This window comes from Cucurbita moschata, unplaced genomic scaffold, assembly GCF_002738365.1.
Source record: "Cucurbita moschata cultivar Rifu unplaced genomic scaffold, Cmos_1.0 Cmo_Scf00089, whole genome shotgun sequence".
In the NCBI taxonomy this organism is placed as follows: Eukaryota; Viridiplantae; Streptophyta; class Magnoliopsida; order Cucurbitales; family Cucurbitaceae; genus Cucurbita; species Cucurbita moschata.
Window position 1 is genome coordinate 639285 of NW_019268605.1, and position 18587 is coordinate 657871.

Below are 18587 nucleotides of genomic sequence, written 5' to 3' on the forward strand. Positions count from 1 at the left end.
CAGCATGACAAACTCAATAGTACAATTACTCGCTTCTGAGAAATTAAACGGCGAAAACTACACAACTTGGAAATCAAACCTAAACACAATACTGGTCATTGATGATTTAAAGTTTGTTTTAACTGAGGAGTGTCCTCCAAACCCAAACTCAAATGCAAACTAAACAGCTCGGGATGTATATGACAGATGGATAAAGGCAAATGACAAAGCCCGAGTGTACATTCTAGCCAGCATATCTGATGTTTTGGCTAAGAAACACGATGTTATGGGTACTGCTAAAGAGATTATGGAATCTCTAAAAGGGATGTTTGGACAACCGTCCCTCTCCCTTAGACATGAAGCCATAAAATACATTTACAACTGCCGTATGAAAGAAGGGACCTCAGTTAGAGAACATGTCCTGGACATGATGGTCCATTTCAATGTGGCAGAAGAAAATGAAGCTGTCATTNTCAGGACTATATGATAGAACATGGAATAAGGTCTCAACTCTCAGCCCCTGGTATGCCTCAACAAAATAGTGTATCAGAAAGGAGAAATAGAACTCTATTAGACATGGTTCGGTCTATCATGAGTTTCGCTCAATTACCCGATCCATTTTGGGGATATGCAGTGGAGACTGCTACATACATTTTGAACATGGTTCCTACTAAGAGTGTTTTAGAAACACCTTATGAGTTATGGAAAGGGCGTAAAGGNACAAGGGACAAACAGGAGAAGTAAATGTTGCCATCTCCAAGAAATTACTCGAGGATCGTCCTCCAAATATAAGTCTGGACCTTCAACTTCTAAAAGTGTTTTGATGAAGAAGAAGGGAAAAGGGAAAAATAAGATTCCTACTAACCGCAAGAACAAGGTTCAAAAAGCAGATAAAGGAAAATGTTTCCATTGCAACGAAAACGGGCACTGGAAGAGAAATTGCCCAAAATATCTTGCAGAGAAGAAAGCCGAAAAGACACAACAAGGTAAATATGATTTACTCGTTGTAGAAATGTGTTTAGTAGAGTATGTCAACTCAACTTGGATACTAGATTCAGGGGCGACTAATCCTATTTGTTCTTTTTACCAGGAAACTAGCTCCTGGAGAATGCTTGCGGACGGCGAGATAACACTCAGGGTTGGAACAGGAGAGGTTGTCTCAGCAAGATCAGTGGGAAATTTAAAGTTGTTTTTTGGAGNCCTCGACGTAGTGGGAGGGTTATAACTCAACCCGATCGTTACTTGGGTTTGGCAGAAACTCAAGTCGACATACCTGATGATGGCGTTGAGGATCCATTGACCTATAAACAGGCAATGAATGATGAGGATAGAGATCAGTGGATTAAAGCCATGAATCTTGAAATGGAGTCAATGTACTTCAATTCAGTCTGGGAACTTGTAGATCAACCGGATGGGGTAAAACCTATTGGTTGCAAATGGATCTATAAGAGGAAACGAGACCAAACCGGTAAGGTACAGACCTTTAAAGCACGACTAGTAGCAAAGGGTTATACCCAAAGAGAAGGGGTGGACTATGAAGAAACCTTCTCTCCTGTTGCTATGCTTAAATCAATAAGAATACTCTTGTCTATTGCCACATTTTATGATTATGAAATTTGGCAAATGGATGTTAAGACAGCTTTTCTAAACGGCAATCTTGATGAGAGTATCTATATGGCTCAACCAGAGGGGTTCATTGAACAGGATCACGAGCAAAGGGTTTGCAAGCTTAAAAGATCCATTTATGGGTTGAAGCAAGCATCTCGATCCTGGAATATAAAGTTTGATACTGCGATCAAATCTTATGGCTTTAAACAGAATGTTGACGAACCTTGTGTTTATAAAAGGATAGTCAACTCTACAGTAATTGGACCACACAAATCGCCATGCACCAATTGTAGAACACTAACAGCTCGAAAATTCGCTTGTTGTGGTAATGGTGTTCTTCGTTGTTTAGTGATTACACAAATATCACAAACTTGTTCGATCCTTTCAACATGCGGAATTCCTTTCACCATTTGTTTCGTAGACAGGTTTCTTAAAGCCTCAAAATTCAAATGCCCATATCTAGCGTGCCATAACCAAGAATCTTCAGACAACGTACAAAGTAGACATGTTGGTTACGTTGTTTTTAGGCTAATTGTATATAGCCTATTTCTTGACCGCTTCACTTTTGCCAAGAACTCCTTTGCCTTTGTGAAAATGACAAGTAAACCATGTTCGATCTCAACTTTACTGCCCTGTTCATCCAATTGTCCTAAACTTATAATGTTACTTTTAAGTTTAGGAATGAATTATACATCGGAAAGGATACAGTGATCTCCATTTGCACATTGCAGCATCACATCTCCACGTCTTTTTATCTCTACAAGTGATCCATCTCCGAACTTCACCGTGCCGGTCACTGACTCGTTCAATTCCGAGAACCAACTTCGACAACCAGTCATATGATTGCTGGCTCCCGTATCTAGGAACCAAGTGTTGTTTTTCTTCTCGATTTCTTCCGGGACAACCTTCTCTTCTTAAAGAGCCATCTCCGTCAACTCTAGTGAACCGAGATTTCAGACTTCACAAACTTGTGCTGTAAGTAAGACTGACTCATCCTCATCACCTTGCATCTCAGTCAAGTGCGCCTGATCCTCCCTTTTTTTCGATCTACAGTGGAATACATAATGGCCAATCTTTTGACAATTATAACATTTCACCTTCCGACATTCTGAGGCATAGTGGCCTAGGCCTTGACAATTGTAGCCTTTTACCTTGCTCTTGTCACGCTTCTTCTCCTTATGTAATGAGTCATTTCCACGCCCATGACCTCTCCCTCTCCAGCGACCACTGCGACCTCGCCCTCGGCTATGGCCTCCATTTTCGCTACGTTTTTTCTCGAACGTTGAAATTTCACCTTTGCCTTTAAGTTCTTTTGCTTTCCATTCTCCTTTTGTAAATAAGACATGCTCAGCATTCTCTTTGTTGCCACCGATCCGTTCCTCGTATGCTTTAAGACGGCCGATGACTTCCTCCATGGTCATCACCTTTAAATCGACAAATTGCTCTATTGCCGATGCGATATGAAGAAACTTAGAAGGTACTGAATGGAGAAATTTTTTCACCAAGCATGCCTCTTCAAACTTGTCTCCAAATGTACGTATTTTATTAACAACTCCTGTCAATCTTGCTGCATAATCATCAATAGTCTCGGACTCCTTCATATTCATAACTTCGAACTCAAAATTCAGAGTTTGAATCTTTGCCTCCTTTACACGTTCAGCACCCACATGAATAGTTTTTAACGTCTGCCATGCTTCTTTTGCTGTCTCTTACTCTGCTAACAAAAACAACATCTCCTCAGGGATTGCTTGATAGATAGCTGCTAAGGCCATTTGATCCTTCCTTTCATTAAGACTATCTAGAGACTCGGTTGATTGGATTGTGCCCACACCCCTTGGGCACGCAAATAGACCTTCATCTTCATAGCCCATGCTGACTAGTTGGTTCTCGATAACGTCGGGTATTGGAGTGATACCAGACCTTCCTTTTGTTGGGTTTTATGTCCTAAAACTCATAGTTTGTAAACAAAGATATATTCTATTTTCAATAAAGTTATTATTGATGTTTATTAAGTAAAAATTGTTATTGAATAAAGTGAACTTGACGATCATTAATCTAAATCCAATAAACTAAGAACACTCTGGCTATAGTATGATTACTTGAACTATATGTAGAGACATAAGAGTGGATCAAGTTCAAGTATATAGTCAAAATGATCTATAGTATAAGGATAAGGCTGAGTACCTTATTCTGGGGACACTATGGATGCGGCCCACTTTTGTATATGATATAAACAATGTGATCACTAAATTGTGCATGTGGAGACATGTGAGTGGGGGCGTCCTATGCAATGAGTATTGCATAAGATCGGACCATGAAGAAAACCACTCTCACTTTATAAAGTCGTTTACTGTTGAGACTGATTTTCTTTTCATTCGATAACCTAGGTAACTCGGTTTTAATCCTGAGCTAACCATGAACTCCTGTTTATTCGGAATTATCCTTAGATTTGCATGGGTGAGAGTGGCTCTAGTTCGCCGACTCAACAGGCCTCCCATTTCAGGGGTAAGACTGGGTGAATGGCTGGGGACGTGGGGTGCAAGACGGAATTCACTCCTACCCACTTTTAGGGATAGAAGAAAGGTAGTTCCCTTAAGCACTGACTCCAGGTCTTGAACAAGGGGCCCCACCCTCTCATTGGCCTGAGAGGGATTCGGTTTACTGGTTGGACCACAAACCAATTGTTCATTAGAGGATCAGTGAGACATAAGGAACAAGAAGTAACTTCAGGGGTAAAACGGTAAATTGACCCAGCTCTAGTTACGAACAACCTGTGAAGGATCGACTTACTAATCATGGTTATATCAGATGGACAGAAATATATCTATAGTGAGGGGAGTGCAACTACTAGGCTATAGTGGAGTGTCCTAGTAGTTAACGAATGTTGGTTAACCAGGTTAATGAGTTTAATCGGTTAATCTTGGATCGTTGGAGCCCATGATCTATAGGTCCATTAGGTCCCTCTGGTAGCTCATATCGGACTAAACCATAGAACAGTGTGACGAGTGAGTTCGAAGTGTTCGAATTCAAATTAGGGAATATGCGTTACATATATACGATATATTTAACCGCAATTTTGTTTTATTTACGAATTANTCATTCGATAACCTAGGTAACTCGGTTTTAATCCTGAGCTAACCATGAACTCCTGTTTATTCGGAATATGCGTTACATATATACGATATATTTAACCGCAATTTTGTTTTATTTACGAATTAAACGAAAAGAGAGAATCTGAGATATTTAAATAAGATTTAAATATCTTAATCAATTATGTGTCGGAATTGATTGGGATTGGCATTTGAATTAATATTAAATATTAATTAAATAGTTTAATTAATCATTTAATGTTACTTTAATTTGAAATTCATTATTCAAATTAATTGTTGAATTAAAATGAAGAAAGTCAAAATGTTGACTTTCATCTAATCGAAAAATCCATGTTAGTGGAATTTTGAGGTGTCAAAATTTGGTTTAACCAAACTTGCATGTTTGCCAAATAAACCCCACAAGTTTGAGTGGAATTTTGAGTGTCAAAATTTGGTTAACTCAAACATGCATGCTTGCCACATAATCCCAAACATTTGAGTGGAATTTTAAGTGTCAAAATTTGGTGATCTCAAGTTTGCATGAACATGCAAACTTGACTCTTTAAATAGAGTGATCATGATACTTGGAGGGGATTCTTCATCTTGATGAAAAACCTTGAGAAAAACTTCTCACAAACACTCTCTTTCACATATACTAAATCCCTCCCAAGTTTAGTCACTCACTGGATTTAACAATCCCGTTCTAAGGCCGGAGGATAGTGGAGAAGACACTAGTGGTGGTTCGAAACCGGTTCGTGAGGCAAAAGAAGTTTGAACTACGAAAGGTTAGTATTTAAACTCATTAAGTTTTAATACTTATGAACATGCTAGTAATTGACAATAATTGATGTTCTAAAAGTACCTAAGATCCAAATTGCTTCCGCATGTGTTATATTAACACCAACACCTTTGTTGCGGACTTCGACGGCTCTCCTCGCTCTCCAGTGTTGTTATTATTTCTCGGCATGACCTTTGACATCTAACCAATGCTCTGATACCAAATGATAGAAAACACATATACGAGGAAGTGATTTTTACACAATAACGTTATTCTCTAAGAGAGACAATACTTATAAAATAAACAAAACCGACTTACTTATTTTATTCAACTTGTTACACAGTACATATATAGACTGAAAGAAAAACTATCTTCTTATAATCTTAGCCACACATTAATAACTGCTAATAACTTCCCTTGATCTTATCCACAAATACTAAAACTGACATAATTTAAAATACAAACAGCAAATACGAATGAATTACGGTTAATACAAGATTAAATAAACTAACAGATCCCACATTAATGGAGAGGAGCAAGTTCTGAAAGTCGAAGGACGAACGAAAATAAGTAATGGAGGAAGAGGAACTTACAGGGGCAGAGGACGCGGAAGAGGAAGATCAACTTTCAACAAAGCAACGGTTGAATGTTATAGGTGTCATGACTTAAGTCATTTTCAATATGAATGTTCAAAGATGAATAAGGAATTGAATTATGTAGAGCTGGAAGAAGAGGATGAAATACTGTTAATGGCTCATATGGAAAGACATGAAGCAAAAAGGAGTGATGCTTGGTTCTTAGATTCGGGTTGCTCAAACCATATGTGTGCAAGTGAAGGTATGTTTTCAAGCTTAAACAAGACATTTTCCCACATTGAAAAACTTGGAAATAATACAGGTAGGAAAGTTATGGGAAAGGGTGTAGTGAAATTAACTTTGCATGGGGTTCGTTGCACTATTAGTAATGTGTATTGGGTACCTGAACTAAAAAATAATCTCTTGAGCGTTGGACAACTACAAGAAAAAGGAGTAGCAGTGCTGTTTGAAGATGGTGTATGTAGCATTTATCATCCACAAAAAGGAAAAATAGCAGAGTCAATTATGATCACAAATCGGCAGTTTATTTTGGGTACTGAACCATCTACCACAACAAATGAAGGAAGATGCCTCCAAGTTTCAAATACGGACCAGTCAACACTTCGGCACCATCGATATGGTCATCTCGGCTACAAAGGCTTGTGGACCTTGAAACACAAAAACATGGTGAAAGGCCTGCCGCAAATTGGGGCTCCAAACACCACCTGTGAGGCATGTATGAAAGGCAAGCAACATCAGACTCCATTTCAAAAAATGGGTAAATGGAGAGCAATGGAAAAATTAGACTGGGGGAAAACATTGAAATTGATAAGAACACAGCCGAAGGAGGAGGAATAACAGAGGAAACGACTGAACCGGTTGCTGAAACAATTGAACCAGTTGCTGAAAACGGAGAAAGAAAAATCACGGAAGAAACGACTGAATCGGCTGCTGAAACAATTGATCCAGTTGCTGAAAATAATTTTTCCAGTGACCGTCGCACCAGATTTGACAGTAAGGGAGGGGAGAAATCGACATCCACCTGTATGGTTAGCAGATTTCGGTGAAGGCTATGAGAAAAAGGGAAGTGAGAAGATGGTGTACAAACTCTAAAAGGCTCTCTACGGATTAAAACAAGGATTCAAAATGAGTTCCAGTGAGCAAACACTCTTCATCAAGAGGAAGGGAGGTAAAATTCTTATCGTAAGCATTTATGTTGATGATTTTTTATTTACTGGAGAGCAGATGAAGAACTATTGGACGAGTTTAAACGTTCCTTGAAGAAAGAGTTTGATATGACTGACTTAGGTCAGATGAGATTTTTTCTTGGAATAGAGGTAATACAAAGATTAGATGCTATTTTCACATGTCAAAGAAAGTATGCTGTTGAAGTTTTAAACCGACATGGCATAGAGAATTACAATTCTGTTTGTATCCCACTGTTCCAGGAAAGAAAATTGGCAAAGATGAAAATGGTGCAACAGTATATGTAACTTTGTATAAACAAATAGTGGGAAGTCTGATGTATCTCACAACTATTCGTCTTGATCTCATGCTTGCTGTAAGTTTGATTAGTCGTTTTATGGCATGTCCAACACAACAACATTTTGCAGCAGGTATAAAAAAGGAGGAGTCGGTGATTTATGGCATGTATAAAAAAGGAGGAGTCGGTGATTTGACTGGATTGACTGGTAGTGACTGTGCCGGAGACATGGAAGAAAGCAAGAGTACTTCAGGCCATGTGCTTGTGATTAGTGGAGGAGCAGTAGCTTGGTCTTCTTGTAAGCAGCCTATAGTCACCTTATGAACCACAGAAGCTGAGTTCGTTGCTGCTAGTTCCTATGCATGTCAAGCTGTTTGGATGAGGAGGATACTCAAAGAGATTTGTCACTCTCAAATAGAAGGAACAAAGCTAATGTGTGTAATACTTCAACTATTAAGTTATCCAAAAATCCAGTTCTAAACGGATGTTCCAAACACATAAGAAAGCATTTCGGAAGTTGCGTGAAGAACTTAGCGTGCAGATTTTTCTGAGTTGAACTAATTCTTGACAAAGAAGAATAAGTTCACGGGAGAAATGGTCAGAAGAATTTGATTAGATGAAAAAGAGTTACAGTCTTTTAAGAAATTTAGTTTAAATATTTCTCAGATTTGTTTACCAGATTTGTTTCCATTTCCAAGATTTGTGGATTGAAACGTTTCTATGTAGGGTTATTTGTAAGGCTATAAAAGCCAAGTTCACTGTTCAATAATATTATCACCTCAAACTTCAATTGTTTATGTTTTTGGCTTTGTTATGTCAAAACCAGTACTTGTCACTTCTACCTTCCCACAATGGCAAACTCACTCTCTCTAATTTCTTTCATCTATTTTTCTTTGTTCGGGGGGCAACGAGGTTCATGAGCTGCTTTTTGGCTCGAATTGCCGGGAAGGATATTGATTGGAGCTTGTGGGCGTTCCAAGGAAGTTATATGTACAGACGGTGTCACGAAGATCCTAATGAAAGTTTTGGTGTTATGGATCACTCTAAGACTAGAGATAGTACCCCCATCACTTAAACAAATGCTTCCACTTATCAACAGAGTGAATCAAGGTTAATTTGTTGCTTCTCAATCTAACCGTGCATTATAACAAATAAAACCTCTATATATTTCTTTAGTTAGAATTTGAAACTAAAGCTCTTTTCTTGCGGATCCAAATTCTAAAGCACCAATATCATACATAATGCTGCATCCCGTATCAGGGCAATGTGTCAAATCCGAGGACAAAGGAGGAGTTGAACTCGGCGATTGTGCCACTCCGAACCAATGGAACCATATTGGAGATGGAAGTCCCGATGAAGTTGTTGTCAAACGGTCAGGGTTTGAAATCTGTTGGAGATGGAAAAGTACTGGTGGTATCCGACGAATGCTCTGGCGATGGAAGCAGTTGGACGGTGGCTTCGAAAGCAAATCTCCAATTGGCCAACAAAATTGGCGAAGACAATTTTTGTTTGGAGAAGGAATCTGATACTACTAGTTGTTGTGAAGAAATGCATTTCCTTTAAAGACGAGGGAAGTTGCACGGATGATCCTCAACCCCAATGGTTCAAACTTGTTCCAACAAATGTTGCTTAGTCTATTAATTAGTTTAAAATAGAAATTTAGAATTTGGTCCAATATACTAGTAGTTGTTGGAATTTGAATTTAGGGTTGGCATGAGAGTTTTGAAAGTGCGGGAGTCATATTAGGGTTGTCGATTTTATGCTTAAATTGGTAGATAAATGGTCAATAATTATTTCTATTATTTATTATATGTCCAATCTTTTATACGATCATTATTGTCGGTATTATTTTTCATATATGTTTGTACGATAAATAAAATCGGTTATAATTAAGCACGAGCATGAATAGAACTAGAGATAAAATAGGGGCCAATTCAAAGTCGGGCATGTCATATATTTATTCTTCCCTATACATAAGCAACTCACAATGTGTTGGTTTCAACAAGTTCAAACCATTGACTTTGGGTGTCTTGGAGGCAATTTGGAGCACCGTCAGTGCAAATACATGAGTTTGTCACAATTTTTGAAGAATTAGAGCTTTCAACCTGCAAGCAAAGACTCTTCCCATCTTGAGTTACAGTGGCCAAATGAAGCTTAGTGTTTGAAATGGCTGTCCAAGAACTCTGAGGGCCGAAGCAATCTATTGAGAGAGATGGCATAAGGCCTTCTCCGCTCGTCTTTAAGCATAAACCAGTGCTTAACATCCTAATTGGAGTGCTATCATTGTCATGAGTCCATCGACTTGAGATGGAGCAGTTACCCATGAAAATATCTTTGTTGTCATTTGAGACTTGGATGCATTGGCCACTTTGTGGATGATATATAACATACGAGAACGATGCATTGGAATTTGGATATGTGCATATAAAAAAATGTCATATACACTTGTTATAGATCCATATATTCAAAATCGTTAATATATTTATACTTACCTTGCAACATAGTCTGCAATAGTTGAAACTTCTGGACAAAGTTAGGATTTTTAATTTGAGTCCAATTGGAGTCGAGAACTCCAAAAGTTTCTGCCGGCCCTGCTTGACCTTCCCTATAATAATAGCTACCTTGCCAAGTCCATAATGCCCAATCTAAATCTTCTTGTGCAAGATGAGCTGTGAAGCAACTCATGAACCGATTTTCTGCATCGTTAACCTCTCTCTGATCGTACCCATATTCGCTGACAAACAAAGGAAATGGGTTTGGTCCTTCTCTAACAAATTCAGCATGGTCTACAAAGCCATTGATAATATTTGCACAAATATTATTTAGTGGCTGGTTTATAAATTTACTCTCTTGATCTCCACTGAACGAATACAAGTGCACCTCAAAAACCAACTTGTTGTCTAAGGTGCTTACGTTCAAGGGCTTCTCTTTTAAGCATCAAAGATCATTATCAAAATTTAGGCCCGAAACAATCACTAAAACATTTGGGTTAATGTTGTGGATTGTTGTTACTCCTTGAGTAACATAATTGTTCCAATCATTTGCATTTTCATTGGTTCCTCGTATCTCGTTTCGTAGGCTCATTCCAACCACCTAAATGTCATAACAAAAGAATGTTCTTTTGTTAGTGAAAAATTGTACAAGTCTTTAAATGTTTGAAATTAGTTTCAAGAGTGTGAGAATTTTCCTTAATTTGTACGTACCGTTGATTTCTTGGAAAAGCGTTGAGCAACTAAGCTAAGACCTTGTAGCCATTCTTGAGGGTCAAAATAGCGGTCTCCAAAAAATCCATTGCCATCGTCAAGAGAGCAACACCATCTTGGCTGACTCATATGGTTGTCGGCAATCACCATTAAACCACTCTCTCCAAGCACATCAACAACAGCTTCATAGGCTTCAGCAATAGTCTTGTTCAACACAAAAGGATTATATTGAGCCAATCCGGCTTTTGCTTGCTCTAAATCGAGAAGGTCAAAATTCTCTTCAACTGTCCTATTTGCATAACGAGTGAACATTTGAGTTGCATACGTGAGTCGTACACAATTAAACCTCAACTTGATTGCCTCATCTGCCAGCTCTTTTAATGGCCTGTGGTTGAGACCTTCTATTAGCATGCTCTGTGTGTGGGAAGGCCAATTCACGCACACAAGCTTCACTCGAAGCCCTGTTGTCGAGTCAACGATCCACCTTCCTTTTGTTGACAACGGTAAAGAATAAACAGAAGGAGATAAAAACACAACAATGCTAGAAAAAGAACAACTTGAAAAGTTCTTCCCATTTTTTCTTCTCTTTTATGAATCGGGGTGAGAGAAACATAGCCCAAAGGTTGCTTATATATCTCATTAATAGGTTGAAATTTGTTCAAAAGATCAAAGATCGATGTAACCGTGAAACTCCTTCCATTTTTCTTAATTCAGTTGCTTTGTTAATAAATTGTGTTTCTAACTTTGATAATTTGTTGAGTAATAAGCAAATATTTCTAACAAAGCTAGCAACGTTCATACATATCTTGCCCAGAGAACCAATATTTTAACATTATGACCCCTTTTCTTAAATAAAACTCGAAGCTTGTTCCAGTCTCAAATTAAAAATTAAAATAGTAGCTAACTACGATTATGACAAGTTCTTATATAATACCCCTACTACATTTTTTGAGTTGGGGACATTTTTCGACCTAATAATTCACAAATACATAAAATTATTTTAATAATCTAAATTAATAAAAATGAAATAGTTAACATCTTAATTATCTAATTTTAAAAAATGTAATCAAATTATTGAAAATATTTTATTTATACACTTTTCATAAAATACTATGCATTGATTAATTTATATATATATATATATGTGTATTCTAGGAGAGAAAGTTGAATATTCTAAACATTAAATTTTGATGTCGCATATTTAGAAGGTCCAAAGCATGCAATAAATAAATTCAGATTGCTTTGTCTTTTTGACCGTAAACAATTCGACGTGTAGTTTAGCTATTTGATGTGTAGTTTGGTAAGAACTTGTATTATGAGCCTCTATGCCCACGCTTGGAAAATGTCACCTTTTGAATTTGATTGTGTGCAAGGAGAAAAAAATGAGGTCTATAATTTAATGTCCCCACTAATAAAAAATAAATTGGCCATCTGGCCTTCTTTTTTCAAACAAATTCTTTCTTTTTTCATGATGGCGGGTTAAAAAGTCACGTCGTTAAACTCAGGCCAACTTTTGAAGGGACGAGCCATTACACCGAACTGGTTTTGGATTAATGGATCATTCTAAAATGTTTGATCAAGCTTTTAGGGTCGACCAAAATTGTAACGCGTCATGTCTTGGATAGATCAAGATTTGTAATGCAGATTTGATACCTAATGGCTCTGAATCTTGGACATGAGACGTTACAAATTGTATTAGGGCAATATCTCTCCCAGTAAGACGTGGTTTGAAAACGAACTAATGTGAAAGTTGGTAGGTATGTGACACCCGAGCAAATGAGGGGTACATAAATGAACCGAAACCACTTCCAAACGAGAGGTATCCTAAGGATATGATAGCCAAGAAATACTTTAGAACATGGATAGTCACTCCATATACCAATAAGGTTCTTTTTCCTTTTCAATAGCTCAATTATAAGAACTTCATGGTTAGGTATGTTTTGCTTGGAGCAATTCTATGATGCACGTAACCTGTGGAGAATTTTTCTAGGATGCATGTGAATAGGGAAAAAACATGTAGGAAGAACTCGAGTTAGTTCGCGAGAATAGCTTTCACTCTTAGAAACAAAGAGTAGGTAACCTGACCATGTCAAATCCTAGACACGAGTTATTACAAAGGTTTGGGAGTCACACTCATGGTAAAATAAATTCACTATTGATCCAACGTACAAATATAGTTACATAAGCAAAGTAAAATGTGATATAATCCAAAAAATGTATAAACAACCTACGTACCATAATTAAAAATTTTAATACTCCTCATAATTAAACACTACAAACTTAGTAGCCATTTGGTTTCAAATTCCTCCCATAATTCTTCGTTAATCGAAAATTTTTACATGCTTATCACAATCTTCCCTTAGAGTCATTTGGGTTTTAGTATTGAAAGTAGATGAACAGTTCATTTTAACCTCAAACCTTTTCTTGATGAATCCAATTATTTTGACCCTTCCTGGAATTTCCGTGTGGCTACTAATATTCAAACCTCACAACTTCAAATCCTCCATCAAACTCAGACCCTCATCCATTTCCTCCGCCTCGATCTCCACCGTCACATTCATCGTCATCGTGTCCTTTGCCTTCGTCAATCCGCCGGCGTCTCCCCCTCTCCGATCACCTCGCCGTGGTAGTAAATCATCATCGTGGCTTTTGAGTATTTGAACGATGCGACATTAGGATTCCGCACGAAGCACTAGCCACAACGAGTATGCCACCGTTTGAAAGGAAGAACGATGAGTTTTAAATGATTATTAAGAAAAATTAGATGAAATCCAAGTTAAGCGTTAGATTTTGACTTAGTAATAACTCAGGCAAACCTAAACAATCGTAGTGTCAAGTTATGATATTATTGAATACTCAACCTGGCTTTTACAACTTTACAAATAATAATAGAAATAATAACTATATGACAAATAATTAAACTAAATACCAAACAATACTCTTAAAACAACCCTTCGCCCCTCTCTTTCTACTCCCTATAAACACAACCTTCATACCACTTCATGTTAGAAGAATTTGATTATGGGGTTAGTTTAAATATTTGATTTGTTTACAAGATTTTTGTTTCCAAGATTTGTGGTTAGTTTCTATTTAGGTTTATTTGTAAGACTACAAAAGCCAAGTTCAATATTCAATAATATTATCACTTCAAGCTTCAATTGTTTATGTTTCTAGCTTAGTTGTGTCAAAACCTAGCAATTGGTATCAGAGCCGCAATTTTTTAGTGATCAAATAGAGAGAGTATGAGTGAAGACAAAGTTTAAACGAAGATCCCTCACTTCGATGGTCACTTTGATCATTTTAGTGATGGAGTATTTGCTCAGCGCAAAAGGTCTATGGAGTGTGGTGGAGATTGGTTTCTCAGGTCAAGAGGAAGGAACAAAGTTGACTGAGGCACAAAAGGGCCACCTTGATGATGCTAGACTCAAAGATCACCAAGTAAAGCGTTACCTCTTCCAGGCAATTTATCGAACTTTCTGTGAGCAAATCTTGGATCGTCGCACAGCCAAAGATTGTTTGGGACTCAATGAAACGAAAATTTTGTGGAAACCAAAAAGTGAAGAAATCTCTTCTTAATGCATTAAGGAGAGAATTTGAGATCCTAGAGATGAAGAATGATAAAAGCATCAAAGATTATTTTGCAAGAGTGATGATAGCCTCCAACAAGATGAGAAGCAATGGAGAAGATATACCAGACGAGAAAATTGTAGAAAAAGTTCTGCGTACCCTGACTGAAAAATTTAATTATGTTGTAGTACCCATGGAGGAATCCAAAGATACTGATAACATGTCCATTGATGAATTACAAAGTTCATTAGTGGTGCATGAACAAAAATTACGAAGATCCTGACAGAAAACACACATACGAGGAAGTGATTTTTGCACAATAACGTTTTTCTCTAAGAGAGACAATACTTAGAAAATAAACAAAATCAACTTACTTATTTTATTCAACTTGTTACACAGTATATATATAGACAGAGAGAAAAACTAGCTTCTTACCATCTTAGCCACACATTAATAACTGCAAGTAACTTCCCTGGATCTTATCCACAAATACTAAAACTGACATAATTTAAAATATAAACGACAAATACAAATGAATTACGGTTAATACAAGATTAAATAAACTAACCAATCATCCCCTTAATCTTGTATTTCGATCTTCACATTCTTACATTCTTCAAACCAATTCTTTCTCGAAGCTCCACAAATTTTTGTCGTCCTATTGGCTTCGTAAGTATATAAGCCAATTAATCCTCAGTTTTTACATGATCCACTTCAATCTCTCCTTTTTGCACACATTCACGAATGAATTGGAACCTCGTGTCTATATGTTTGCTGCGATCATGATGAACTGGTTTTTTCGCTAATGCTATAGCAGACTTGTTATCGATATTTAAACGAGCTGGATTTACTTCCTTCCCATGCAATTCCTTCAGTAAACGTCATAACCACATTCCTTGACAAGCAGCTGACGTCGCCGCAATATACTCCGCTTCATAGGATGAAAGTGTCACCATCTTTTGTTTCTTTGAAGTCCATGTTATTGGATTGCCATATAAGAAAAACAATGTCCCCGTTGTGCTCTTTCGATCATCTATATCTCCAGCAAGATCACTATCACTATATCCGATTAATCGATTCTCTACTTGCTTTGCCTTCACATAATGACATCCAATATCAATGGTTCCTTTCACGTACTTGAGTATTTGCTTCACAGCTTTCATATGAACCATAGTCGGAGCTTCCATATAACGACTCATAACTCCAACGAAATATGATACGTCAGGTCGTGTGTTCACTAATTAACGAAGACTTCCGATAATAATCTTCTAAGGAGTGGAATCAACAGATGGAAAATTACTCGCTTTGCTTAACTTTATTTTCGGCTCCATAGGAAAGCATGACACGGATTACAATCCATCATTCCAAGTTTTGCCAAAAGCTTTGCCACATAACTCGACTGAGATTATCTGATTCCATCAACATCTTGTTTAACTTCTATTCCCAAATAATAAGACAGGAAACCTAAATCACTCATTTCAAGCAACTTCTTCATTTGTTGGTTGAAGCTCAAAATATCATCCTTGCTTGACCCAACAATAATTAAATCATCAACATAAACTCCAACTATCTAAATTTTATTTTCTATCCAACGTGTATACACAGCATGCTCTAAAGGACATTTTTGAAATCCAAGAGACTTTAAGCAATTATCCAGTTTTGCATTCCAGGCACGAGGTGCTTGACGTAAGCCATACAATGCTTTCCGAAGTCGTAAAACATTCCCTTCTCGACCTTCCACAGCATAAACCTCTTCCTTCAACTCACCATTAAGAAACGCTGACTTGACATCCATATGATGAATCTCCCAACTCTCCTGCTCTGCTATAGCAATCAAGACTCGCACTATTTCAAGCCTTGCAACAGGTGCAAATACCTCATCAAAATCCATTTCATATTTCTTGACAAAACCATTTGCGACTAAACAGGCTTTATACCTCACAATCTCCCCATTCGAATTTCTATAAAACTTACATACCCATTTCAACCCGATTGCTCGATGTCCCTTTGGTAGTTTTGCAAACTCTCACGTGCCATTTTTTTTCAATAACAGACAACTCTTCTAGCATTGCTTGCTGCCATTTTTCATTATCTCTTGCTTCCATATATGAATTTGGCTCCTCAAGTGAAAGAAAACACATCCCAGCTTCTTCATTCAACTCAATAGAATCAGAGTAAATTTCTCTTCACGATCAAAATTTTCTTGGACTAGATGAGACGTATGAATCGTCTCCTGGTGATAAATCATTTGCTGGTGATGAATTGTCTCCCAATATAGTCCCTAATGATTCTCCCCGCTCTTCTAAAATGTCCTCATCATTCACATAGACCTGTGGATCATAATGAACAGCGAATTTACCACCTTCCTTCTTATTTTCTTCCAATTGTTGCACATCCCATTTATATTCTTCTTCTTCTAGAAACTTGACGTCTCGGCTGATATGAAGTCTTTTCGCTTTAGGATCATACAAACGATAAGCTTTTAAACCTGCTTCATATCCCACGAAAATCATTGGCACACTTCGGTCTTGTAATTTGGTTAAATTTGGTGTTGTATTTCTTCCATACGCCAGGCTTTCGAACACTCTAAAATGCTCTACATTAGGCTTTCTTCCTCCCCATTTCTCATAAGAAGTTGCTTCAATTACACTCTTCGTTGGTGATCTATTAAGGATTTAGACAACTGTCTTCACCGCTTCTGCCCAGAAATACATCGGCAAATTTTTGCACTTCAACATGCTTCGCACCATTGCAATAACAGCTTGGTTTCGTCGTTCAACCACACCATTTTGTTGCGGAGAATAGGGTTCTGTTAAAGATCTTTTAATCCCACTGCTCTCACAATATTCTTTGAACTCAATACTTGTAAATTCTCCACCTCTATCAGTTCTAAGCGCTTGCAATTTCTTTCCGGATTCAGCTTCAATTTTATTTTTTACACGTTTGAATCCCAAGAATGCATCAGTTTTGTTTTTGAGCAATTCAATCCACATATATCTACTAAAATCATCTACCAACAGCAAGAAGAATTTATTACCTCCATGAGTTGTTGGAGTAATTGGACCACACAAATCGCCATGCACCAATTGTAGAACACTAACGGCTCGAAAATTCGCTTGTTGTGGGAATGGTGTTCTTCGTTGTTTAGTGATTACACAAATATCACAAACTTGTTCGATCCTTTCAACATGCGGAATTCCTTTCACCATTTGTTTCGTAGACAGGTTTCTTAAAGCCTCAAAATTCAAATGCCCATATCTAGCGTGCCACAACCAAGAATCTTCAGACAACGTACCAAGTAGACATGTTGGTTTCATTGTTTTTAGGCTAATTGTATATAGCCTATTTCTTGACCGCTTCACTTTTGCCAAGAACTCCTTTGCCTTTGTGAAAATGACAAGTAAACCATGTTCGATCTCAACTTTACAGCCCTGTTCATCCAATTGTCCTAAACTTATAATGTTACTTTTAAGTTTAGGAATGAATTATACATCGGAAAGGATACAGTGATCTCCATTTTCACATTGCAGCATCACATCTCCACGTCTTTTTATCTCTACAAGTGATCCATCTCCGAACTTCACCGTGCCGGTCACTGACTCGTTCAATTCCGAGAACCAACTTCGACAACAAGTCATATGATTGCTGGCTCCCGTATCTAGGAACCAAGTGTTGTTTTTCTTCTCGATTTCTTTCGGGACAACCTTCTCTTCTTAAAGAGCCATCTCCTTCAACTCTAGTGAACCGAGATTTCAGACTTCACAAACTTGTGTTGTAAGTAAGACTGACTCATCCTCATCACCTTGCATCTCAGTCAAGTGCGCCTGATCCTCCCTTTTTTTCGATCACAGTGGGATACATAATGGCCAATCTTTTGACAATTATAACATTTCACCTTCCGACATTCTGAGGCATAGTGGCCTAGGCCTTGACAATTTTAGCCTTTTACCTTGCTCTTGTCACGCTTCTTCTATTGATGTAACGAGTCGTTTCCACGCCCATGACCTCTCCCTCTCCAGCGACCATTGCGACCTCGCCCTCGGCTATGGCCTCCATTTTCGCTACGTTTTTTCTCGAACGTTGATATTTCACCTTTGCCTTTAAGTTCTTTTGCTTTCCATTCTCCTTTTGTAAATAAGACATGCTCAGCATTCTCTTTGTTGCCACCGATCCGTTCCTTGTATGCTTTAAGACGGCCGATGACTTCCTCCATGGTCATCACCTTTAAATCGACAAATTGCTCTATTGCCGATGCGATATGAAGAAACTTAGAAGGTACTGAATGGAGAAATTTTTTCACCAAGC

At 37.7% G+C, this 18587-nt stretch overlaps 2 protein-coding genes across 2 annotated transcripts; both read right to left on the minus strand.

Moving 5' to 3' along the window:
- Window positions 1-2540: 2540 nt before the first annotated feature.
- Window positions 2541-3194, minus strand: LOC111439275. Its single transcript, XM_023077046.1, has one exon. The coding sequence runs from the start codon at window positions 3192-3194 to the stop codon at window positions 2541-2543; it is 654 nt and encodes a 217-aa protein (XP_022932814.1).
- A 7255-nt stretch (window positions 3195-10449) lies between these two features.
- Window positions 10450-11156, minus strand: LOC111439276. Its single transcript, XM_023077047.1, has 2 exons — window positions 10716-11156; window positions 10450-10605 (listed from the first exon to the last, which is right to left on the minus strand). The coding sequence occupies exons 1-2, from the start codon at window positions 11124-11126 to the stop codon at window positions 10450-10452; spliced, it is 567 nt and encodes a 188-aa protein (XP_022932815.1). The 5' UTR covers window positions 11127-11156.
- Between the last annotated feature and the right edge of the window lie 7431 nt (window positions 11157-18587).